At 37.2% G+C, this 27,946-nt stretch overlaps 1 protein-coding gene across 1 annotated transcript; it reads right to left on the minus strand.

Annotated features, from left to right (window-relative positions):
- Nucleotides 1–26: 26 nt before the first annotated feature.
- Nucleotides 27–27,221, minus strand: LOC113092947 (CD276 antigen homolog). The gene is made up of 4 exons (XM_026258745.1): nucleotides 27,066–27,221; nucleotides 18,048–18,395; nucleotides 17,386–17,661; nucleotides 27–529 (listed from the first exon to the last, which is right to left on the minus strand). The coding sequence occupies exons 1-4, from the start codon at nucleotides 27,109–27,111 to the stop codon at nucleotides 417–419; spliced, it is 783 nt and encodes a 260-aa protein (XP_026114530.1). The 5' UTR covers nucleotides 27,112–27,221; the 3' UTR covers nucleotides 27–416.
- Nucleotides 27,222–27,946: the final 725 nt, after the last annotated feature.

The raw sequence follows: 27,946 nt of genomic DNA on the forward strand, positions 1-27,946 counted from the left end.
TTTTCCATAAACTGACTTTCAAAAGAAGCCATGAAAATATGATTTATGTAAATCATTCTAATTTCATTATAGTATAGCATCCTCCCTCTTATTTTTAGGAATGCTCTAAATGGCCTGAAATTGACCTTTTTGTGTGTGTGTGGGGGGGGGGGGTTCACTAAACAACTCAAGATACAGTCACTATAGTGAATTTGAGGAATTTAGGACAGCAAAGTGAAACAAACAACGTAATGGCTACAAAAAAAAAAAATCACTTCAACATTTTTTCTTGTGTTTCCATCCCAAATCTGTATTGCATAAAGTCTAGTAGAGCAGCAGTATTCATTTAAATACAAGGATAAAAACTTATGTTGGAGGCACTATAGGAAGAGCAGTAGTAGTTACTTTTCAACAATCCTTCCTGTATGGATATGAGGTCATCTGTGCACGTTATGACAGTATAACCATAAGAGCAGACCTGTCGTGCACAGGAGGAAAAAACACAATGTAGACAGAACCACAACTGGGGTTCTGGAGCTCCAGTTCCCATCTAAAATAAAGACAGACAAGAGGAACATGTTAATGACAGGTGACTCCATATGTCTTCTGTAAGAACATTTTAAACAGGATATTCAATTGTGTTCAGATTTACATTTCTTTTCATTTTCATATGTTGACTTTGAATAGCATTTTATGTCTAATTGTATCCTTTCATACACCACTGTTCAAATGTATAACAAAACAGTAATATTGTGAAATATCATTACAACTCGAAATAAGTTTTATATTTGAATATATTTTAAAATCGAATTTATTCCTGTGATGCAAAGCTGAATTTTCAGCATCATTACTCCAGTCTTCAGTGTCACTTGATTCTTCATAAATCATTCTGATATGCTGATTTGTTGGCTTAAGAAACATTTCTGATTATCAGTGTTGAAAACAGCTGCTTAATATTTTAGTGGAATCTATTTTTCCAGGATTCTTTGATGAATAATACGTTCAAAAGAACAAAGTTTTTAACAAACCTTTTTACAAAATGTTTTTACCGTCACTTTTGATAAAAATGTTATGCATCATTGCTGAACAAATATATACATCATATCCCAGCTTGATTTCTATTATGACCACAGATTATGCGTCTAAAAAAAAATACCGTTCAGAAAGTTTTGCATCATAAAACACTTTCAATGGAAGAACTGAAGGAAGGAAATGATCTAAAATCTTGTCAAAAAAATTTTTGCTGACAGATTCCTCAAACTTTATGCAATTTAGAATTCTTGCAAAACATCAGGAAAGAGAAATAATTAAAGCTGACATTGTCAAAGAGTCTGTACAACAGTGAATCCACTGCAATGCTCAAACTCCTGATCCTCCTTTGTTCAAGACAGAAAAACAGGCTTTTGTGTTGTAGTCTTGCAGTGTCACCTTCCAAAAATGTTTGGCTTTTATTCTTTAAATGAATTCCAGTTTGGAAACACACGGTAGGATGATGCTTATTCAAAACTCTCAGAGGAAAAGAATGTACTGTCAAATATCTACGAATCTGGTAGCTTTCAGACAATGAAGGACTGACCCTGCGCTCAAGAACTAACACAACAAACACAGAGATTCAATGCACTGGTCGTTTGAAGTTACAAATCAAATACACAACAAGTAAATTACAGACATTGTTCAAATGACAATATGACATTCTTATTTCAAGGAGCATCTCAGAACGTGGCAGAAAAATTACAGGAAGCATCAGGGCTGGTTGATCTCAGCTCAAGTCCTTCTCTCTAACGGAGATATTTTGAGACTCCTGGTAACTTTTCACCTCACTTTTTGTTGCAGTAAAAAGAAAACAAACTAAAAACCAAAAAATGTTCTGAAATAGAAAAGGGAAGACGGCATAGTGCAAGAACAGAGTAGAAAAACAAGCAGCAAATAAATCAGCACTGTTGAAGTGCCGCAGGACACCAGCAAAATCCCCCAGTTTCATCAAGCCTTGGCCCAAATCACTAAACTTTGTACACCATCACCATAACAACACAACTCAGGCCAACAAGACTCCCATCTGTGGGACTGATGCCGACAGAGCACTGAAGGATAATGGGATCTCCAGCCAGAGTCAATGTTTGCTAAGAATCATTACAATCCAGACGTTAGTGTTACGGAGGTCTAATGCTATTCTGATTGACTGAAACTTTTAAAGAGTTTGCAAAACATGGCCAGAGTTTCAAAACAGGGACCCTACAATAAGAACCCCCAGGGATCGTAACGTTATGGAAAAGTTTTGACCCTGTATGATATTTTAAAGAGTGGAATTCCTTATGTAGGCACATGTCCCAGAGGAGTTCATGCACATCAGAGCGAGAGATAGAGCAGCCCCTCGGCATGCTCCCTTCGGGTCAAAGATGCAATTGTGAAGGATTCATCATTTTGTTTTTAGACCACAAAATCAACAGTCACCAAGGGAGTGTGGTTTCGGCTGAAAGATGAAGCCAGCATTATAAGGGAACAATGGATACAATGGATACATTGTTTCTTCCGGGGCAACAAATGTTTTATAAACTAATTAAAATTTAAGTCTCAGTTTTTTTTTTTTTTTCGGTTTTATTCCTGTCGATGTCACACCACGGCACACATCCAGGAGCTCGGCTGTTTCCCTAGAGAAGCATAAAGCTGTAAAAAAACCATCAAGGGTTAAAAACTAAAGACTTTTAGGTGATATGAATGATGCAGTATCCCTCTAGGTACTCACGGTTAACATTAGATTGGTAGAAACGGTGTTATGCACCCTTTAAAGCACAATGGGACAAACAAAGCACTTCAGTTCAAAGTACTTTTGAATTTGAGTCATCTTCAAATTAGAAAACATGAATTTCATTTTTTATTTATATTATTATCTGTAATGAAATTGAGATTTAGGTGTTAAAATGCTTTCTTCTACAGTACAACCCCATATCATGAGCTGACATCTTAATTCACTCAAATAAATGACATGTTTACCACTGGTCGACCCATCGAACTGCTTCATGAGATTAATAAAAAATGTTTCTGCTTGCAAGATTGATAAGATATTTACGTTTTTTTTTTCTGGATAAGAATAAGATCTTTATGTTTTTCTCTGTAGTGCCTTATAAGTTTGAACAGAGCTTTGAGTTTTATTGACATTGTTTGATAAGCTCGATGAGATCTTTACATTTTTTGTTTACTGCTTGATAAGATCTTCCCTTTATTGCGTATTCTCACTAAGATTGATAATATCTTACATTTTTTTTGTGTGATGCCTATGGACATTTTTAAAGTCAATAGGCACATTGAGTTCTTTTATGTAACTTGTGCACGCAACTGCTTTAGGTTGAAAAAATCATTTAAGGGCAAACTGTGTACCAGAGATGCGCAGTTTTGAGAGTAACTAGACATCTTCCATGTAATGTGTATGAGATATGCATGTGTTATGGGGTGATATGCATGTGTTATGGGGTGATGTGCACTGAGCAACATCATTGGCTCAAAGGTCCTAATCTGTCCTTCAATGTATCTTTTTACATTCTATAAATAGTGGGGTGTGAGTCTGTGTGTTATCTTTTCGTGTGTAAACCAAATCATTCTCTGCAGAGAATTAAAGCAATACAAAGACAAAACTCTGTTTGGTTTTTCATTCTCAGTCTTCACAGTTATGTTGTTATTACTTTATTAAGTTAGATTTTCTGCAACAAACTTTGCGACGAGTGACGGGATACCATTGATCGTCCAGGACCTGAGGGCGTTAGTTGGCTGATCACCGTAAACCCACAAACGGTTAAGCCCTAAACCCCAAAAGGATTCAGGGAAGGGGGGACTGAGGTCTGAGGGCTTGTGGAGTAAATTATTCTATGTTTAGCAGGTAAGTGAAAATAGGTCTGCGAGTAAGCAGGACCGTCTTGCAAGGATGCAAGATGAGGGCTGATAAGGCAAGACTTCGTGCGAGTAAGTGAGTTAAAGAGTGACGACAACGTGTGAGGTAAAGAGGACGCAAGGGGTGTTGGAATGTCAAATCTAAGATCTTGATGATTTGGACAGTCCAATTTACAATGACATGAAAAAGAAATATGGGAAAATATGAAAGTCATAACCTGGATTTAGAATCGAAAATGAAAAGGTACCTTTTAACTTAACAGTCCTGAACCATGTAAAAGAGAGCTTGGGAAAATGTGTGAAAAAATTAAGAGAATAAATAATTAAAGAGGAGAAAACAAAAACATAGGAATTTTTCTAATTTACTTTAAAACCACAGGTGTGAATCAGCAGAAAGCTGGAAAAAAAAAACATTTAAATGCCATTCAAAGTCTCTGGAGTAAGGTTTTCAAAAGATTTGGACGCGTTTTGTCAAGATTTCAGCCCCAACATGCAAAGACTTAAACGTTTGGTTATGCTCAAATTGGGGGCAATAGACTGGCAGAAGATAAGACCACATTTCCCATTAAGGCAATCCTCAAAAGAAGAATGCAAACTGTAATCACGCTGACAATGAGGCATATCGTCCGGCAGTGAAAACACTGTGTCAACAGATCAAGAGTTTCCAGTCAGAGTGAACACGACCAAAAACACACGGAAGAGGGAGAGTATAAAGACGGTCTCAGAATGATCCACATGTTTGCTTTTACTGAAGGGAGAGGGGACATAGGAAAATGTCACTGTCCACATTTGATTAACCAAACGGTGGCTGGACCAGAGAAAGCTGAGGCAGACTGACAACGGAGCCTTTCACAGCAGAAGCTGGGGAAGGAGGGGGGAGTCGGGAGCAAAATCCACAAAGGCCACACAGCACAAACACACAAGTCTGAAACACACTCGCACATTTCCTCTAAAGCTCACTGCAATGAAGAAAGTATGCTTGCTCGTGTTTCTGCTCACTGCAACGAAGAAAAATGCTTGATTTAATACATGATCACATTGAAAGATTAGAAAAAGACAAATCTTCTCTCTACAAGAACATACTCATTTAGTCATCTGAATGATTTATCTTATAAAGAAAGTGTTACGACACGAGCTACCTATGATAAACAAACCAAAAATATATCGCTCCTACAGCCATCCAGGGGTTTTGTTTTGGTTTATCGGTCGTAACACCAATCAACTTTCCCTACATGATGCGAAATACCATGGGAGGCAGTCCTAACCCAAATGCAAGGATGTGTGTGTGTGTGTGTGTGTGTCAGCTAACATCCACCCAGAGATTGGTCACACATCTGAATTTTGCCCCAGCCTCATTCTTGCCCCTTCTTTTTTTTTTCCTTTTTCCTCTTTATATTAAATAACTAACAAAAGCCACATATAAGATTGTGTGTTAAAGGAGTTGAAAGGGCTGAAACTCAGTTATTAGAATTGATTAAATAGATCCAATTCCAAAATTAAGTGACATTTTTTGTCTACTTCTGCATCTGGTTATACTGTCAGAGAATATTTCACTGTACCATTGAAAGTGAAAAAAGTGACATTTCATGTCATGACAAGTCATGACATTTGCCAAGTATGGTGACCCATACTCAGAATTGTTGTTCTGCATTTAACCCAGTCAAGTGCGCACACACACACAGCAGTGGGAAGTGAACACCCGGAGCAGTGGGCAGCTATAGATCCAGCGCCCGGGGAGCAACTGAGGGTTCAGTGCCTTGCTCAACAGCTCTTCAGCCATGGGTATTGAGGATGGAAGAGAGCGCTGGTCATTAACTCCCTCCCACCTACAAATCCTGCCAGCACTGAGACTCAAACCAGCGACCTTCTGGTAACTTGTCCGGCTCTCCAACCATTAGGCCTGTCCCAATGATCGAGTCTCGAGATCCAAGTGCGAGGGCAAACATTTTTTATTTTGCATATCTCAGTATAGCAGGCAATGAAAAACGTAGGAAGACGATGACATAACTCCAGATGAATACCTTCCAGGCCGCTCAAGCTGACGCGAGTGTGTGCGTACTTATTTCCGGTCTTGCGACGCTCGCATTAGCCGCATTTCCACTGTCGGGCCAGTGCGAGCCAGGGCTTAAAGCGGGCCGGGCGGGGCTCATAGCCCCGGGCCAGTAGCACGAGGCCAGAATAGCGCAGGGTTTCCACAGTGGAGCTTGAAGCACTGCTGCACGTCACTAAAACACGCCCTTTACACGCCTCTCAGAACAACGTCATGCAACCTCATTATTTCACCAACAAAGAGAAGTTATCAGAAAACTAAGAAATAAGCCACTGGAACATGCGCGATCACAAAACGATGATAAAAGCGGCAGTTTGTTTGCATGCTTTGTTATATATTCAAATTCAAAAGCATCGATGTTTTAACTATAGAATTGATTTATTTTATCAGAACTCAAAATTAATCACACATAAATACACTTATTACTATTTTATTTATTTATTTATTTTTAACGCTTATGAAAATAGCCTGCTTATTCAGTCGAGTCTGTTTCTGTTTATTAGCCACAGTAGCCGTCACATTTAGAATTAATGATAATATCTCTATTTTTATAAAAACTCCCGAACAAAAAACATTATTAGGCTATATTCTTTTATGATAGGCAACGTGAGAAAAACTCTCGAGACGAGGCTTGTGACAGATAATATAAGTTACTTAATAAATACACGACTGTGATAGAGAATAAGAAGCTGACGTCTGATTTCTCCAAGCAGTCATATTTAACATCTTTACTGTGTAACGTTAATGTTTAGCGTGCATAGTCTTTTACATCGCTTATAAATATTTCTGCCTTGTTTAGTGATTATAATCCACATCGGATCAAGTTATTTCAAACACTTGCTGCTAACTAAGAGTGAGTTTTGAGCTTAACTTATTTCAAAAGTCTTTTATGCTGCTGTTAAAGCTGTTATCTTTCTGAAATGATCCGCGCTGACGCTCTCCAGACGCTGAGAAACTCCGCCTTTGTTCATAACCCCTCCTCTAGCCCCAGCTGGCCCGCTTTGGCCCAAGGTTTTCGTCGGGCCAAAAAACTTGGCCGTTGGCCCCGAGGAAGCCCCGGCGAGGCACGATCAAGCCCCGGAAGTGACTGTGGAAACGCGACTGGCCCTGGCACGCACTAGCACGCCCGGTCCTAGCTCGATAGTGACTGTAAGGGAAACTTACATATGAAACTTGGCTAGATTTATATAATTAAAGATTTTCAAATTTAACAGCCGATTGTGGTATATAAAAACATGGGGAAGCATCCTCCCTATATTTTGCGTACCTCTGTGTGGAAATTCATCAAGATACAACGCGGAGATTGCTTTATTCTTCTGTTGATTATGCGGCTCAGCGTCAGGTCAGGTCCACAGGGATTTCTCCTTTCAAACACAAACCTCTCAAATATGCAATACTTTTCATTTTCGAAGAGCTGGTTTTGTTCTGTTATGTAAGATACATGTTTCTGACTGTCAAACAAGACACACAGATATTTCTGATAAAGCGTTTTATTAACTTTATTTGATAACATAATTTATAACTAACTGTACAATTAAACGTAATATAATTATGGTAGGTTTGCCTTAAATAAAAGATCGCTGTTTGCATTCATGTGTGTTTTTATCTGTTTATTTGTTTTGTGAAAGATCTGCAGTATAAATCATTATCTGTCTACGAGTAGCCATGTTGTTATTGTTTTGCATTAATTATCAGATTAAACAGATATTAAAATTAGTCACGTATTTTTTACTGTGTAAAATAATAAAATATGTTGTGAAAATAACGATGAAACAGACTGATGTATGTGTACAATTGAGAAATGGATACTTCTGAAGATAAATCGCAGCCCACTCATGAGGTAAATATTTAATATAAAGTAATATTAATTATATAGCTGTGTATACACACCATGAGTTAAACTTTCATCTCGTGAACATTAGTGTATTTAATTCATTCACCGGACCCAAACATACACAGGTTTCAAATCCACTGGCTCAGTTAACATTTGTAGTATAGTGATAATAGCAGTGTATATCTTATTTGAAGTGATATTATAAATCCTGTAAACATATAGAAGGTAATTTTTGGACTTCTCCAGTTCTCTGCACTGACTTTAAGCACAACCGGAAATACCTACGCACACACTCGCAAGACCGGAAATCCAAGATGGCGGAGATATGCAACTAGCCCATAGGGTCCAGACCGCTCAAGTGCAGTAACTCTAACCCAGCGCAGGAATCCCAGGTGGGCGAGGAATTAACGAACAGGATTGCCAGCCAAACTTAAAGGCAGCGCAAATGAGCTGCAGCTGGCGCTCCTAGACTGCAACTGCAGTGCTAGTTAACAGACGCACACAATCAGACAGAGATGCAAGATGAACGCACAGACCCATGAACCGTGAAGGCCACAGCTACATAGCTGCTTGAGACGTAAGAATTAGAGCTGAAGATCTTTGCCCTAACCTGACGGTGAACTGAAGGCTTGCCTCTGGCAATTACGTTTTGGTTGCACCAGCAACTAAAGCGGAGTCTGAGGTGTTGGAAAGTTTTGACGATGTTTATAATGAGAATAACGAGCCAGTGTGTTATATTGCTGGATGCACCATCAGTGAGCACAGGAACGCGTTCACCATCTACAGTGGATTCAATCATTTTCCTCCACAAAAACATGTAGGCCCAGCCTAATCTTGGGGAGTAATGGTTTTCAAATGATAACTATATATTAATTGAGTCTTCTTAAATGCAAAATGCAGACGGAGTATATAGGCTTATTGGCATTATTCTTTTATTAAATTTCAGCTGCTAGTGGCAAAGTAAATCCAGCGGAGCCTTTATCTTAATTTTGTTTTGAAAAAATAACCATCTTAATTTAGAATTTATCTTGATTTAATTTAAGAAACACCTATTTTTTATTGATGTGTTGGCTATATGAGATGTTACAGAGGACTTATTTTATTTCTTTATTCCAACTTCCAAGTGGCCTATAGCCTACATTAGTCATGATTAAATTGTTAAAACGTATAAATGACTCATTCTTGACAAAAGGCAAAAGAGCTGTGTGCGTGCGTGCGAACGTAAACGGGTTTGGGCTTTTAAAAAGCTGTAAAATGTACTTGTCAGGCTTGGGCCGGAATCTGTCGGGCTCGGGTCCTGTCGGGCCTAACTTTTAAGGCCTGATTACATCTCGAGTGAGAATGGCATGAACTTTAAACATTGTTTTCTACTATCAGAAAACTGCCTTCAAAATTTGTTAGAAAGAGATTTAATGTGCAAACTGGGAAGTGGTCCAGTGCCAAATTCACACTTTAGCCACAATCCAACAATCACAGTTACATATTTACCAGTGTAAACTGAAAGATGAATTATGTGAAATGCTGCAAAAAGAAATTATGCCACTCTCTGATTTGATTCTCTTACATGTTTCATTGAATTCATTTGAATTGGGTGGAGACAGCAGAAGAAAATGCTGAATACAATACATCACTGTCTGCATACCGAACGTGTTTGCATGGGCCTGCTGTTAAACTGTACGCACAGTCTGTGTGATTGTTGAAGCAGAGAAAGCATTTAAGAATGTATTACTGCTACAAACATCACCAACGCTGGGACTCCCAAACCCAGAGATCATTTTTTTACAAACTGTTGAGAGAATAGTTTCATGACTTCTGTTCCGTTACAGGATCATGGGGGAGACCTGTGGCCTATTTTTCAAGTAAGCTCCATCTGGTAGCAGCAGGCATGCCAAAATGTTAGAGAGCTGTTGCATCTGCAGAAAAAGCTATTTTAGATCTTCTAAAGGGAAATTGTGGGGTACTCTGATGTGACTTTGCTCATGCCACGCATGGTCTCTGTGATCCTGTTAGAAAATAAAACATCCCATTTGTCAGCCGACAGATGGCTCAGGTACAATGCAATTCTGTTTGAAATGCCAAACATCTCAATTAAAAGATGCACAGTGTGAAATCCTGCTACACTGCTCCCTACAAAGCAGGATGGGGAAGAACATGATTGTTATGCCTCATTTGAACAGGTCAGTGCACCAAGACCATATTTGTGCTGACTTAATTTTATTCATTGATGGTTCAGCATCTAGAGACCCAAACAACTGGCAAAACAGAGCAAATTTAGCTGCAACCACTGCATATGCAACAATAACAACTGGAGCACTCCCCATACTTGCGGCTCCCCATCACAAGCGCCTGCATGACTAGCATTGACGGAAGCTTGCAAAATTGCTGAAGGACAGTTACTATTTACTCAAATTCTCTTTGATCTTTTGGGGCTTGTCATGATTTTGGGGCACTGTGTAAACACAGGAAATTGCTAAAGTCTGATAGTAACCCTGAGCTAAACCATGATAAAATAGCAGCATTGTTAGAAGCAAGTTTCCTCCCAAAAGTCAGTTGCTATCTACAAATGTGTCACAAATTACAAAGTGATGATTTTGTGTTTTAGGTAACAAGCTGATACCACTGCGAACGATGCAGCTATGACAACAGAACCTTCTTTTACCTGTGTAACATTTAACAATAACTCATTCATACTCCCTTCTGAATCTCTGAACACTCATGCATGCTTTTGCCATAGCAGAGGAGAATAAACAATGGACGAAGGCCGAGAACAATCATTGGCAGAGTACACTGGAGACAAACCATGTCTGCCAAAACACTTTTTCCCACACAAAGCAAAACTTGTACATGGATTAGATCACTGGGGAATGTTCGATTCGCTAAATCAATATTTCACAATGGGATTCATTTCCTTTGGGGATAGGCATTGTCAATCATGTATGATCTGTGCCTCAAGCAAAGTGGACAGAGGGCAAATGATGCCTCAAGAAACACCTTTGCAAATGAAGCCATCAGTCAGGTGTGACATTAAAGAACAAATTACTGAAGTTTGGTAAAAGCACTCGGCATTGTGCTAATGTATATGAGAATGAGAAAAAGAATAAAGTCTAACTTGAGTCCATTTGAAATTAGGTTTGAAAGGACAACTTCCAGTGGAGTAGGACCAGAACCGCAACCACTGCCCCCTACAGCCTTGTGTGAAGATGACATGCTAAACTACTATCAATAGTAGTCTCTTGTTCCCTCTCAGATATCTCAGCAGTTCAAGGATCCTATGCCCAAGCCAGCAGAAGGAGTCTTGCATGATATCAGGTCTTGCTGATAACACATTGTGGTGAAAGCGGCAGAGAGAGCTACATGGGTGCACGCAAGTCACTGCAGGAAGGTTCCAGCGTCACCAGAGGACTACATACCAGTATAGTGATAGATCAGCTGCTCCGTGCCAAGGGGAATGTCTGGCTGACTTAGGTGAATAAACACACAGTGTTTTATGGGAGCTGTGTGAAACATGTGCATGAGCTGTCTGCTTAACATCACTTTCACACACAGAGGTCTAACACAATAGCTGCCAATGTGCCTGACTACGATGGTACCAGTGTGCTGGAAGACTGGTATTGGCTGTGTGGACACCTGACCACTTTTATAACAAAACCAAAAATCCTCTGAAAAGAGCCAAGAGAGAGATCGAAAAGAAAGTGTCCTCACTCAAAGATCGAGCAGACAAATCAAGTTGGGCAAGAAAATTCTGGCGCAGGGGGTTAGCCTTCTTCAAATTGAAGTCCAAATCACGAGTTATGAACTGAACACTACTAAGGTGAGGGAGGGCGTCAAGAAGGAAACACGAGTGCTGAGGCTCACTGGACTGCAAAAAAGACTTGTCCTGGACCAGCTCATTGCATCTCCTGGTTCGGGTATACTTGTTGGAACTGCATTTGCATGTATATTCCTGATAATGATGCTGATGCCCACGTGATAGATGTGGGTATTAAGAACATGACTAATGCAATTAACAGGCAGACAGCTAGAGAGGTAAATGCCGATGATGACTGGGGATGGAATTGGCTTAAGGGTTTTTTGCAGAAAGCAGAATACATTGAGTTAATTGCGATTTTAAGCCTTGCCATGATTTAATTTTTGCTGTGTATGTGGCCTTGTGTAGTGGGAATGATTAGAAGAGCTGTAAATTCAAACATTAAATCTTCAGTAGTTCATCAGATGATAATGTACAATGTCTTGTGTGAAAGTAAGAATAATGTGAGTGCTTCTGATGAAAATGAAGATGACAATGAGATGCTAAAATCTGACACCTGCAGCCGCTCTACAGAAGAAGAGTAGTAAGCATCAAATGCTGTAGAATAAATAGGGTCTAAAGCAGGTCATTGTCTGTTTTATGAGATGATGCAACCGGAAGGAAAGTTAAGAAAGTTTCTTCGGTTTGAATATCACACTAAGATTTGTACATATAATCAAATATAAGAGTTATTGTTTTCTTTATTGCTTGCTTATATGTTAGGAATGACTATAATGTCTCTATTTGTTTCTCTGTTTTGACATGGGATTTACATCCCGTGGTAACTAGGATTTACACAAGCTTCAGTCTGGATCCAGAACACCTGAGAAGAGATGATACAAACCCCTTCAGAGGACCTCAGATGATGCCCTGAAACAACATACTGAACGACCAAATTTTGCTATACGTTTCATTGCATCATATAATAATTGTGAATTGTGTTCATCATCTGTTTGACTATGTCTTTAATTTATTTTTCGGTACATTTCTGCCATATATACATTTACTGACAGTCACCACTGATAAACTACTACTAAATATATTGTAGTACCGTAATTTTCTGTAAAGAGGCTTTGCAAAGATTTGGATCATAAAAAGCGCTATACAAATAAACCTGAACTAAACTGAATATAATAGTTTCCGACACTGCTGTATGCCGTAGATCAATCACAACAGACTAGGCATCTGACCAATCAGACCAGAGCAGGCTCACGGAAAGGAGGGGTTTAGAGAGACTGAATCTTGAAATGCTTCAAACAAATCGTTTGAGAATCACTGGAAAATGATTTGAGATTAAATGCATATTTTGAGAAAACGAAAGCATTTTTTGACCTTGCTTGCATGTAATCCTACTGTAAGAGACTTCCAAAACAATATTAGGAACTGTAAAAATGGCATAATAGGGCCACTTTAAATGTTTAGTCAAAGGGCAAATTTGACAGAAGTCTTTGAGAACCATAGGTTAGATGATATGGCATGACATGGCATATGTAGAAATTTATGCAACCCAAGATTTAAATTAGGGGTAAATAAAGGGTAAGTCATTTTCGCAGTATTTTGACATCATACAGAGATCAGGCTGCTTAAAGTCGAACAGTGAATAGTGAATTTAGTGAATTTCAAGTTTCGTCTTACACCACATCCATTCTGCTTTTCTGCATTGTCTTCTCCAAACTGATTTCTGTCTGCTAATTTTCTTATAGACTATTACAGGAGCAACATAAATCAATAACATTCTTAACTTTTGAGTTAAAAGAATCAAGGAGAATATCAACAGAGTCTGCATTAAAGACTGGTGTTAAAGATATAGCCTCCATAAACGGCACACTAGTGTTCTGGTTAATACAAGTTGACCTCTTCAACAAAGGCTGGAGAGGTTTTTGGAGGCCTGTAGATTATAATAAACAGAATGCATGGAGCACCTTTCAGCACCATCCCTAGATATTCAAAAGACAAGTACCGACCACATGCTTGCATTGATAAACATCTTTAAATAGAGCAGCTGCACCTCTCCTAACAGTCCTGCAAACACTCATGTAAGTAAAGTTAGGAGGGGCTGCTTCATTGAGGATTGTTGCACTGCAACGGTCTTCTAGCCTTGTTTCGTTTAGAAACAAAATCCAGATTGATTGTGGTTAAGTCATTGATTAGAAATTATTTATTTTTTAGTGAATGAATGTTTAAAAATGCTAAAAATACTTGATGGCAGTGCTTTGTGTATTTGTGGCAGCATTCGGAGAGCTCTCACAGGAGCAGGGCCCAAAGACTTCGGTGGATGAGGGGCCCAGCATTTTTTAGTTAATATCTGGGGGCTTCCAGTGAATTAGTGGGAGAGTTTGGTCCCAGCATACACCAGTTCCTCCATTTTCTGTGAGAAGCACAGAAGTGGAGATGCTGGAGAGAGGGATAATGTGTCTAGTGAGCAGGGCTGTGGCTCTGGTGTTTCCGATGACTGTGATATGTTGTCCTGGCTTCCCTGGTTGTTTTCCAGAAAGTCGTCCTTGGGTGCTGAGTCTTGGAATGGTTTTGATACACAATCACAATCGGTCTGTGAGGAGCTCTGTTGGCAGGACTCAGGATAGTGACCATGAGCAGTGCTTGTTGTGGCTGCGCCCTTACGAAAGGAAAATATATTTACCAATATATTTCTTAAAATATATTGTGATATATTGTAATATATTATTTACCCTTTTTATATTCTAATATTTTATATTTTTGAATACATTTAATAATATATTGATGATACATATATTATATAATATATTGCAAAATATACAAATGATTGCCGCTTTCAAAATATTGCAATATATTGGAAAGAAATAAATAAATATAAGAATATATGCTAATATATTACATGATATTTTCCAATATACTGCAATATATTTTTGTTTCATAAGGGCGTGGTGTTTTCAGTGTCCTTGTGGGATATGTCAACCACATGATGCCTCGGACCAGGTGTGTGTGTCCTGAATGAATTGACACTCTGCTGAAAGATGACAGAGGGAAAAGTAAATATTTTCCTTAAGCACTCATTCACCAATTTGTTTAAACCCTATCTGGTTTAAACAGTTGCCTATGGCCCCAGAAAAGATTAAAGTTATTGATGAAATTCACTTCTTTTATACTGCAAGTTCTTTGTAGCCAAGTGTTCAGCCCAAGCATCTGTAAAACATATTTGTTCCCCTTGCTGGGAGTGGTCCACTGATGAATGACTGAACTTTGAGTCTTCGAAGTGTTTCAAAGAGGTCACTGAAGCTCTGACTGCTCTTTTAGAATATCATTCTTTCCCACATGGATGAGGATTTGATTTGCAGTCTTGTGCTTCATCAGAATGTTCCGAAGTTGTTTGTTCACATCAGAGACCGTTGCTTGAGGAAGGCAGCATGTTGTTGTAGACCTGCTACTAATGTTTCTGATAATAGTCGAATCTGATTTTTCGTGTTCCTTTGGGTCTCAATCCCTGTTTGTGCCATTGATAAGTATGGCGATCAGTTTCAGATTCTTCCTCTACACTTGGTATAAACTGTTCAGTAGACAGATGAAACTCACCGGCTGTATGCTGAGAGGGTTCATGACGTTGGGCTGCTGAGTGTTCCACCTGTTTTGGAAGTCCAGCATGTAACTTTGTTTCAAGAACCACAATTCTTTGTAGAAGTTTGCAGCAGTTCATGCAAAAAGTATATAAACAGGAGATATTTTCTCTCTCTTCTGTTTGAATGTAGGCAGCTGTTTTCCAATCTCAGGAATGTAAGTTGCTGGCAGCGGGAGGCAAAGTCTTCTGTCTGTAGTATTATTTCAGTCCCATAGAGTTTTTAGTTTTAGTGTTTGTGCCAAAAAAATCTGTTGTTTGAGCACTGTGCTAAATCTGCTAAAGTAAAAATATTAATAAGAAGCAAAGCACAGAGCAGTAAGCAAAAACATCTGAATGTTAGCGAAGCCGAAAGCCAGATAGATTTACATTTCGAATTAGGTAGTCTGTCATCGATGACAGTAGCTCTAATAATTTCTGCTGTCCGCCAGCTGCAATCACCAATAAAACTTAGTTTTTTTCTATATAGTCATAGTATAGTATATATTAATTTAATGGCATGTCAGCATCAAAGGCTATTTTCAATGCAAAAACAATAATAAAAAATACAAGTATAACAGAAATATTAAAAACCAGCAATCAAACAAACACAAGTTATGTCACATATTTATATTATATCACATCTATGCGATAGAAAATCTAAAACTTTTACTAAACTCTTTAAGCGAGTTCACTTCATAAGAGTTTTCTCTGTACATGAAAAACTAGACAGTCCAATAAAATATGTTTAACAGAAAGGGGAACAGTACATTGTCTATATTGTCATAAATACCGTTATCGCAAATATTCTTGAAATATCGTGATATAATTTTGAGGCTATATTGCCCACCCCTATTTTGTCACACCAGAGCTGTAGCTATCATTTAGAAGTGACAGAAATGTCAAATACAATAATTTTATTCATGCATGTATTTTTATCTCTTACACTATGAATTTGATATAAGAAATCAAATACACTCCTGGACAATAATCAAACATTTGTAATCTAGCTGTTTTTTTTCCAATTGCCAATTTTAGGATTGTTTTATATACTACAAACAATTATTTCAATTGTAAGCTGAGAATTAGGCAGAAAATATGCTTTATAATTTTTGTACTGTAATAAATGATGTCAATTAGCACTTAATCATTCATAAATTGTATATATTTATTGCGTTTATTGTCATTACGTTTCATCGGTTCATTCTGCTTTTTTCATCTTAGCTGCAGCGATAGATGGCTTTGTCCATATTAGCCATTTCCTGGCAAGTTCTTGGAGCGTGAGATCACTTCTCTTTTAGTGATAAAATTTCTTCATCTCATTTTCATAAAATAAAACGCTATAGAATTTAACTTTTGCTATCCATTGGCGAATGATGATCCTGAAAGAAAATGTGCATGATGTCAGTTTGCTATAGCAAAGAACGCTACTTACATGCATCTGATTATCAGATACACCTGGCACTCTTAGTTCAAGGTCATTGTTAATGATGTGGTTATTTTAACAGTTTCTTTCGTACATTCGGTTGAACGAAATTGTTAAAACACATTTATCATTCAATGGAACTATGCATATGCTTTAGACACTCACATTTTTGCTCCGTCAATGCAATAAATTAGCACCCTTGACTGCTCAGTTAACATCGTCGGTATGAGAGCCATTAAAAAACGACAGAAAAGCAAAACTACTTAATTTAAGAATTACTGGCCACTAAAGAGAGATCTCATGTATTCATTTAGCTTGAACACTGTTCAAGGTCTCCATTAATTTGTGCTTGTAGTAATTTAATGTGTATATATTTTGAAAGCATTGAATCACTATAGAGATCACAATTTTTTATTCTCGGCTTTTTTAATCGATTACTGTCCGAAATTGATGATGCATAATTCAAAAATCCAAGATCGATGCATAGGCTTATGCATCGCCAGGGTTAGTAATCGATGCATTGAGAAAACGAGTGAATCATTACAGCCCTTAAATGTGATTCTTTTGAACTATCAATTCATCAAAGAACCCTGAAAAACGAATTTAATTGGCTTATACAAAAATATGAAGCATCTGAAATGTTTTCAACATTGAGGATAATTAGAAATGTTTCTTGAGGAGCAAACTATCTATTTTTACTTTTTACAATATTTTCAAATAGAAAACCATTCATTTAAATTATAATAATGTTTCACAACTAATCATTTAGCTATACAAAACTACTGAACACAATCAAATCAAATTAAATCATTGATGAAATACAATCAAATACATTCTTATCCCAGAAAGAAATGCTTACCATTGCTGATGTTAACATGCCTCTGTAGCTTCTGATGCACAGCAGGGTTTTCAAGAGTAAATGTGACATTTAACACTGGACTCTGGGTTTTGTAGCTGCTTTTTAAGTAGAACACTCCTCCGTCAGGTTCAGATGTAACCTCCACATCGCCAGTGAGGTTCTGACCTCCTGACCCCTGCCACATGACCTCTGGCCTCGGGTAAGCCTCCATCTCATACTGGACAGTCACATCGGTGGAATTGAGAAGGATGCTTAACTTCGGCTCGGAATAGAAAGCTGAAGACCCAAAACACACACAATGATTTACCAGATCCTCTCTCACATCAAACTAAGTAGAAGTCAAAATTATAATGACAGAATATGAATTAATACGACTTGGTATATGCATTTGTACAGAGTACAAGAAACTCATTTAATTGAATTTAAAAAGCAACCTTATTTCATTTAGTACTAGAATAACTAAAACTGACATAAAAATGATAAAAATACAGACCTATAAACATAAAATGAAAACACAAACTACAATTAAAATGAAACAAATATACAAGAATATAAAATATAAATCTAAAATATAAGAAAGAAAAAATATTTAAAAATAAAAGCTATTAATAAAAGCTACAATGGTATCTCAGTGATACTGTACTAAAATAACACTGGCGTACCTGCGTAGACCAAATGCACCACTCCTCTGTCAGTTCCCTTGGAGTTGCTCACTACGCACACATACTTCCCTGCATCCTTCAGTCCAAACCTGGCTATACTCAGGGATGCGTTTCCTTGAGGAATGTCCTGGTGATTTAACTTTGTCCGGTTTTGATAATCAAGGTTTTGTCTACCGAGCTGGTCTCTCCCGTAGTAGAAGCTGTGCACCACCTGTGCGTTTTCCTCCCGTTGCCATGTGATCACCAAATCAGAGAGGCCAGAGACTGGTTCATATGCACAGGGAAGATGTGCTGTGGCTCCACGCACCCCGAGAACAGGACTGGAGGGGACCGTGACGCTAAAGCAATCTGCAGAAAGCAAGATCAACTGAGAGGCTGTTTTGAGGAAGCACAAATTTGCATATTCAACAACAGGTACAGAATCCCTTTTTCAGGACACTATACTCATTTTGAAATAATTTCGCAAATTCTAAATAAGTTTTACAGATCTTGAAGTGTTTTTCGTGCTTTTTCGATGAACTATAAACAATAAAAGCACATGCAACTGTGGAACAGTCTATAGGAAACGTACAGTTTACAATTGAGAAAAAATGAACATCACAGTTCCAATAATTTAGGACATTAAATAGAGCTTTCTACAGACTCTGAAAAACACCAGAAGAAAGATTAATAGCATTCCTGATCTGTGTGAACAAGTCCTGCTGCATGTGGACCGCAAATGTGAAATGTAAGTGACATAAACAGATTTTCAGACAGACATCTCACAGCAAGACATGCATAATCTTTCTCAGTCCATTAAGATGAAATGCACTGCTGTAGGGATGAAATGATCACCAGGTTGATGATAAACCTTGATTAAAAATGTACGACAGTTAGTGTTAACATTTCATATTTGAATTATCAATAAAACTATAATAAAATTATCAATATTTGACTATTTAGATTTCAAACACTTGTGGTAAATACTGCTCAGAGTCAAGCAAAGTTAGTAACAGTCTCACGGGTTTCTGCATGAAAGAAGGTAGAATGCAGTGAGAAATTGCATGAAAGAATGTATGAATAAATAAACTTCTTTCCTGCTGTCAGACAGAGGATTCACATTTTGGCCTGTCTGCCATGTGTTTAAACCAATGTGAAAACTGGACGAAATGTTTGTTGTAAATCTTAATCGGTAAATGGAAAACAAAGCTAATGCGCTTTCTAAAAAAATAAATCTCAACACTTTGAATAATAAGGTAGCCTATGTAGAACGGTTTATGAAGCAGATGAAATGCCTTTAAAGTTAACAGTTTGGCTCATCCTTTTCAAAAAAAAAAAAAAAAAAAAAAAGATTTAAAGACTGAATTGTGAGGTTTATCATTTTAAAACTTCTCTTTTGTCAAAACTTTATTTGAACGCATTAGTAGATAACATGTTAGAAGTCACTTAACCAATAGTTTTTTTGTTTTTTTTTTAAATTTGACCATTTTTAAATGTTATTATTTCATATGCAAACAAGTGCACAGGTCTGCTAATTTTAATTGTTGTTCGAATACGATTACTTTTTGGACATTTCCAGCACATTTTAACATCATTTTGATATACATGATCATTGTGTTCACTATAATTGTGAAATTTTCTTTTGATATTGACCCCCTCTTTGTTTAGGGAATCATTATTCCATTTCTGTTCATCAAAACCTTCCACAAAGGCAACACACATGCAGTTACAATAATCATTAAAATATTGACAGCTTCAAGGACATCATGCAGCCCATAAGGCTCTCTGAAATTTTGAATGACTTTTGTATTGGTTGTTGAATGCATATTGCATAGGGTTTCTTTTTTTTTTAGAATAGGCAAAAATATTTAATACAGTATCAAATATTTTTCACCCATTAGAAATTAAAATCTTTTTCATTACCATGGAAATCCTGGCACTTTGAACAGCATGAAGGATGCAGCCAAATAGAACTACTGCGACGCCATTGTTTTAGTCACAAAGACTCTATAGTTTGAACTTGATCAGTCGCCTTGACTAAAAGCCACTTGCTATATTTTGAGATTTTAGTGTACTAAATTACATTTATGCATTAATTATAATCCATTTTTGCCCTGTTAGAGCACAGGCATACATTTGGTCTCTTTTAATTGAAGACACTTGTTACATTTTTGTTTAAGTGAAAAACTTTTATGAAAAAAAAAATACTTTAAATTTTCAATATATTTCAAACATATTTTACTCTTAAAACTGTGGTAAAATCAAAGCAATAAATATAAACAAGTTTTGTTCTAAATTTGATGTTGAGATCTAAAAAAAAAATGCTTTCAGGAAGATTATGTTTAACAAACTATTCCACAAGGTGAAATTCAGAAGTAAATGCCTGGTGAGGGTCAAAAAATCTATCGGTCCAAAATTACTGTCTAAGATGTGATGACAATGTAAGTTTCATTGCATTATAATTTTCTTGTTAGCCAATCCAGATGCAGAGCTGCTGCAATGTTCTTCAAAAATATTGCGGAAAAAGAGAACATCAAAGTGGAGAAGATCTTGTTTACATCAAACTGAAACCAAGCTGTTCACACAGAACGCATATTTGGCATATTAAACTATGGCCATGTAATAAATGAGATGTACATCTAGCCGGTTGTTATTGCAAAATGAGACTAAACCACCCTGTTGAGGTTTATTCTGTGATAACAACTAGCTGGATATACTTAATCTCCTACATAACTTAGCAGCCAGAACTGTAATTGTACCTATTCTGGAGGATCTCTCAATCAGACCTTTGTCTATATCTGTCTGTTATAAAGATTTTTTTTGTGACAGAATAAAACTTAAGCTTTCAAAGCTTAGAAACAGCATATTTTAAAAGATTAATATCATCTGGAATTTATCCTCTTATGTAACCAACAGTGTTTTGATCATGACTCGGGGGCTCTGGCCAGTGGGAGTGGGCCTGTCTGTGGTATTTAACCATTAACAATCCAGTTTTTATCATGCAACAAACTTCCGGTCAGCTGACTCCAAAAAGGAAGTCGGTCCCATAGACACCCAATGTTAAAATGCCCCAGTTGTTTACAGCCTCCTACAAAAAGTGGTTTTGATCTATATAACTAATTTTGCCCTTCATGACAAATGTAAGGGGGGTGAATTTTTGTATAACTCATCCATTTAAAATTATATTAAGCCATACATTTCTGCATAATTAAGAGCATGGCCACTTGAGTGACAGGTGGATTGCACTTCTGTCACCACCGTCGAGCTAGGTGGGCGTGGTTTCAGCAACCAGCTCCCGCCTCTTTGCTCATTTTCAATTATCGTGGTGATACACTGCCAGGATGGTGACGGATGACTCCGTCCACTTTGAGCTTCAAAAACTCTCTTCAGAAACCTTAAAGTGACATCACAGACACTATATCCATGTTTTTATACAGTCTATGGTTTAAAGGGGGGGGTGAAATGCTATTTCATGCATACTGAGTTTTTTACACTGTTAAAGAGTTGGATTCCCATGCTAAACATGGACAAAGTTTCAAAAATTAAGTTGTACGTTTGAATGAGTATTTTTGTTCCAAAAAGTTTCGGAAAGTTTTTTTCGAGTATGGCTCTGTGTGACGTTAGATGGAGCGGAATTTCCTTATATGGGTCCTGAGGACACTTCTGCCGGAAGAGCGCGCGCTCCCGTATAGCACAGCACTGAGAGCAGAGGCATTCACTGATCAGAGCGAGAGAGCGAAATGTCACAAAAGAAGTGTGTTTTTGGTTGCCAGGGCAAGACAACCCTGCACAGATTGCCAAAAAAAAAAAACAGCCTTAAGGGACCAGTGGATGGAGTTTATTTTTACAGAGCATCAACGGAGTTGTGCAAGTGTTTTTGTTTGTTCCCTGCATTTCGAAGATGCTTGTTTTACAAACAAGGCCCAGTTTGACGCCGGATTTGCATATCGTTTATTTCTTAAGGATAATGCAGTCCCAACGAAAAAGGGTCACGATCGTGTGTTGGAACCGTAGGCGGTGAGTAAAACTGCTTCAAATATCTCTGTGTTGTTAACTTAGCTATCGGCGCGTAAGCACATCAAGTAAACAACATGCAATGTTTTCATCAAACTGCACTTTCCACATGCACACCTTAAAAAAAATAAATAAATAAAAAAAAAGACGACAAAGTGGAACTTAGTAATTTTCCAAAACCGCTAAGCAAATATATACAGTTTTAATACATACCACATAGAGACGTCGTTGCTGCTGCTGCTCTTGTTAGATTTCAGCCTCTGGATCTGATTCTGGATCATAAATTTGCGGCTGAATCTAACTGTTAGCCATGGTTTGTTTTTGGATGATGTTTTTTTCCTCACGTTAAATGTCACAACTTCCAAACGCTCTCAATGCAAAAGCTTACTCGCGCTCGTGATTCTTTAGCTCCGCCCACGCCTCCAGGCGCTCGTGTTTTTCCGGGAAAAAACGGTACAGACTATTGCTGAGTCCCAATTCGCATACTATCCGTCCTAAATAGTATGCGAAACTAGAATTAGTACGTCCCAAATCGTAGTATGTTGAAAAGAGTATTCGAAAGATACCCGGATGGTCTACTATTTCCGGTTAGAATTCGAAGTGCAGATCAATGCACACTCGAAGTGCTAATATTGCCCACAACCCATTGCGTGCGGGAGGGAGGAGCTTTGCGATGGCTTTGCGGTGATGTAAACATGGCAGCCGCATGCAGCAGCGGAGATGCGCCCTCAGCTTTTAAGTGTAAGAATTCAAATGTTTAACCCTAATTAAAGTTATATTTTATTGTCTCATAATATTATTGGGTTTATGCTGTGCTAAAAAAGTACCGTGTTTATCTTGTAGGGTCCGATGAAGATACGGAGCGCCTAATTAACTGGCGCATTGCCAATGATGCCCTTTTCACAGGAAAAAGAAACGCGGCAATCAAAGGTTTTGAGTAAGTAGCGGCATGACGTCATCCAAGTCTGTCCCAGAAATGCACAATTGTTACCAGTCCAGGTGTTTGTCCAAAAAAAGAGAAAATTTTGAAAATAAAATAAAATAATAGATAATTAATAAATAAATGATAAAAAAGACAAAGATTTTGCTTTTGTCCAGGGCACATCAGGACACATTTACATTTGTATTCCTCACCAGCTACAATAATAGGCTCTCCTGGGATGGATGTTATCTCCTCCAGTAAGTGCACCAGATCAAATCACAAAAATCCCATGTACATGTTTTTTATTAGTTGCTAGGCAGTTAGTTGAGGGATTTCTGACTGTACTTCAAAAACCTAACCTGAAATCACCAAGACGTTCTATTTTTACACTCTAGAGGTGTTTTCCAGGGATTCCATAGAAGGACCATTTTAGTTCTCCAAAGATCCATTCTCAAAATAACTATTTTTTTTTAGTATGGAAAAAAATTCTTACAAAAAAATAAATACGATTTTAAGAATCGAAGGAACCTTTTTCCACTATAAAGAACCTTTTGTGCAATTAAGAAGGTTCCTTGGATGGTAAAGGTTCTTCGTGGAACCATCAACCCTTACGAAAGGAAAATATATTTACCAATATATTTCTTAAAATATATTGTGATATATTGTAATATATTATTTTCCCTTTTTATTTTCTAATATCTTATATATTTGAATACATTTAATAATATATTGACGATACATATATTATATATTGAAAAATATACAAATGATTGCCACTTTCAATATATTGCAATATATTGGAAAAAATAAATATATATAAGAATATATGCCTAATATATTACATGATATTTTCCAATATACTGCAATATTCTTCATAAGGGAATACAAACAACAACAAAATGTTGCCCGAAGCCCCTCCAACAAAGTGTATGGGAGTTTTTTTAAGAATATTACCTTCAATAAGCCACTAGACTGGTGTTATATTTCCTGTCTGTAGGGCATTCTGGTGTATCACTCTTTAGAAATGGCCTTGATCCAATCTATGTTGTATTAGTATTTTCCAAAGATTGATACTGTACTTTAGAAATCCCCTCCAATACAATAGACAACGCCTGCACCGATACTCAAACCTGACATGGAAAGTATGAAATCACAGTTATCAAATGTCCGGCGGCCAGAGTTAAACACATGCAAACACTCTTTAAAGCTGCAGTAGGTAACTTTTGTAAAAATATATTTTTTACATATTTGTTAAACCTGTCATTATGTCCTGACAGTAGAATATGAGACAGATAATCTGTGAAAAAATCAAGCACCTCTGGCTCCTCCCAGTGTCCTATTGCCATTTGCAGAAATGCACCGCTCCTGGTAAGAAACAACCAATCAGAGCTGCGGTCCGTAACTTTGTTTGTGTTCAAAATGTAGAAAAATGTATATAATAAGCGAGTACACCATGAATCCATTTTCCAAACCATGTTTTTAGCTTGTCCTGGATCACTAGGGTGTACCTATAATAAGTGTTTATATTCTGACTATTTTAGATTGCTTCGGGGATACTGCGGCGGAGTAACCCAGTACCATTGTGATTCTTCATAGACATAAACAGAGAGAAGTAGTTCCGGCTACATTGTTCTTCCGCAAGACGCAAGCAGTTCTGTTTATTAACTGCTAGAGCGTCAAAAGTTACCTACTGCAGCTTTAAATTCCTATCTATTGACAAACCTATCTACCTTTTCTACTCTACCAACTTGATGTTTGACGAACAACAAAATGGCAAAGAAAATCTAACAGGGATACACTAAAGGAGAATGTTCAGTTCAATACACATTCTAGAGAACTTAATAAATTTATATGTGCATGTGTATATACATATATGATAAATGATTCAATGGAATAAGCATTTTAAAGAAGTTGTGACTGAAATTTATTCCATTTCTGAACATTTACTCTTTCTGAAAAACTTGCTTACACACACACACACACACACACACACTCGCCCTGCTATAACTACTGATTTAGTTGCTTTCCCATAAACACAACGTCAAACTGTAATTCAAGGAAAACTATAATTACGGAGAATCCTTGTTTACCTGTCTGCATCTTCAAGGCTTCCTTTATGTACGGTTGCCACACCTGCACAGCAGACCTACTTCATCATAAGCCCTATAACCAGAGATCTAATTATTACTCCTAGGACCAACTGGCTTTGGCATTAATTTAATTTAAGGTTTTGAATAAAGGCTCTCTGGAAAATCCTTGGTCCTTTCATAATGCTTCTGTGATATGTTTTAAAGGGATAATTTATCAAAAATAAAAACTATGCCATCATTTACAGACACTCATGTTGTTCTATGACTTTTTTTCTTTTGCAGAACTAAAAAAAAAAGTTATAGCGAAGTCAAACATATATTTATATTTACATATACTGGTATTTTTGAAAGTGAAATGCATATTTTAAGCAGATAATTACATATATTTATCATGACTATATTAAAAACTAGACAAAAACAGCATTTATAAAAGAGATTTCCTTTCCTTATCTTAACTGGACTGGCATATGTGAAATGCCGTTCCCTCAGTAGACATTTTCCCATCTGCCTGTGACTACTGGATATAGATACATAATCAAAAAGTTTATCAAACCAAGTGCAAGTTATTAGAACAACATTAGAAAGCAGTATGGACTCATACTCACTCACTTGACCTTCTTTTGTTACCAGACATTTATTCAAAGATGAATGGAGAAAAACATGCTATGCATCTGAACTCTTGACTCAAATTCAACATTTAAAAAGTTGCACATCCATGCAATGTTTTTAGAATGGAATGAGATCATTACTTTAAATTGCAACATGAATGACTGCCTAAAGTTTAGCCTGGTGTGAAGTGTAGGGCAGGGAGGCAAGGAGACGATGAAAACATTTTTCTAGCAGCTCCCTCTTCACAAAGAATGTTAACAGGCTACTGCAAAAAAAAAAAAAAAAAACTTGTCCTTGAATAGAAAAAAGGTCAGTGCTCAATCAGTACTGAAACTGTATGTCTGCTCGTCCAACTTTTTTCCCCCTCAAATTTCAAACCATGATTTATGGATAGAAGTGTAGGGGGTTCTTGTCCTCTGAAATAATACTTCCACTATCAATTCCACTTCCCAGACGGATTATGAAAGAGTTTGTTTAGAAGCCAAAGGTTATAGTTTTGTACTCACTCAACTAAATGTGAAAATGACAACAGAAATAGTTTTCCATTTTATCATTTTGTGTATATGCGAAAACAGTGACCTTCTGTCGCATCTAAACACAAAGCAGGGTCTGTGCAGCCCACAACACAGAAAAACGTGTGCGACATTGTGGTTAAGATAGAGTCTTCTGAATAATTAAGAATTTATCAAACAATATGGGTTTCATTAAATGGCTGCATAGCCAAGATTGTTTCTCCCAGTTAAGAGATAAGATTAAATGTTTCACATCTTTATCAAAAATAGCAACGTTCCAAAAAATTATTTTGAAATCTCAGATGGTCTACAAATCCAGCTATTCAAAACGAAACACTTCAAACAGAATCATATATATAACCTGGAATATGTATAAATGTATTATTAAAATATACACATTACAACTATTAGCTACTACCATAAACATAAATAATGGAATTCCAAAAATGCAGCTCTTTTCTAAGTTGTAAAAGTTGTCTGGTTTAGTTTTGCCAGCAGATATTAATGAAAACACTGTAGTCAAGCGAATCAGACAGATTCCACCTGTTGCGAGCTCACAGTTCTCTGACCGTTTCGATCCATCCTGCGTGGTTCAGGAGCAAAACGAGAGAAATTGCGTGCCATACTCGAGTTCCCTGACAAAACTGTTCTTTAACTCACACAGGTTGCTTGATTAGACATATGCACAAATGTTCACTTCGAGAAAGCGATGCGAAACGCATTTTCTACGAAGGAAATAGTTGCATAACCTAGAACGAGTCTAAGTTTAAAAACCCTCATGGCAAAGCAAAGACTATTTCCAAATAATCAAATCATAGCATTAAGTGATCAAGTTTAGTGTTGCACACAGAAATACTAAGTTACAAAACGCCAGTCAAATCTTTGTACCGACCTGCACAACGCAGTAAGATCCAGAACAGAAGAAAACGACACAGCATACTTTCAGATGAGGATTCTACACTTTGTGGAAGTTAAACCCACTCTGGTTTAATTGTGATGCCACAAGTAGCTAGTATCGTATCATTGCACCCCCGATGGGTTTAAACGGACGTCGGAGCCAGCTCCAAACTGGGTGGGACCTCCAGTCTGATTGGTTCGTTCTCAATGGTGTTAATGCACGCTGCGTTTGATGTTTTAGTCTTGGCGTAGGCTAGTTAAATCATGATTACAAGCTCATTGCATTCAAAGTTTAAAAATTGGAGGAAATTCCTGTGCAGTTTTTACATTCAAAACTCATATTTACGATTAGTCCGAGAGCACGCGAAGGCAGCATTAGCAGCACAGAAAAATTACATCTTTATTGTGTCTTACCCTTTTGTGCTAAATATTTCTGTAATACATAGGTATGACATTGGTATTTTGACTAATGTTACGTAAAATATGTGTGCATTATAACTGCACTTTAATTTAAACGATAAATTCAAAATTTTAATACACAGTAAGAATGAGACTTAGTTAAAACTCCTAACTGATTGTGCTTGACTGTAACAAAGCTGGTCATTGTTACAAAACCTGCTCTTATATTTTTAAAATGTTAACTATTTTTACGTGTAATCCAATGTGTTAATCCAAATAATGTAATGCAATTGAAACATTTGGTTTAATTACCATATTCATTTTCAATTTAATACTCATAACTAGGGTGACCATATTTTGATTACCAAAAACCAGGACACTGTGCCCAGCAATGAGATACTCAAATGATACTTGAAGATGCCTTATAATTTCAATACATTTATAGTATGCATCCTCTGTATGGAAAGAAAATTGTTA

This window comes from Carassius auratus, unplaced genomic scaffold (assembly GCF_003368295.1).
Source record: "Carassius auratus strain Wakin unplaced genomic scaffold, ASM336829v1 scaf_tig00214790, whole genome shotgun sequence".
In the NCBI taxonomy this organism is placed as follows: domain Eukaryota; kingdom Metazoa; phylum Chordata; class Actinopteri; order Cypriniformes; family Cyprinidae; genus Carassius; species Carassius auratus.

What these genes read in the sequence shown, in the direction of transcription:
- LOC113092947 (XM_026258745.1), bottom strand. Translation starts at nt 27,111, where the DNA reads ATGCTGTGTCGTTTTCTTCTGTTCTGGATCTTACTGCGTTGTGCAG. An exon ending in GGTGCATTTGGTCTACGCAG is followed by an intron (nt 17,662 to 18,047) that starts GTACGCCAGTGT and finishes TTGGGTCTTCAG; the next exon opens with CTTTCTATTCCGAGCCGAAG. An exon ending in GCATGTTAACATCAGCAATG is followed by an intron (nt 530 to 17,385) that starts GTAAGCATTTCT and finishes TCTTTATTTTAG; the next exon opens with ATGGGAACTGGAGCTCCAGA.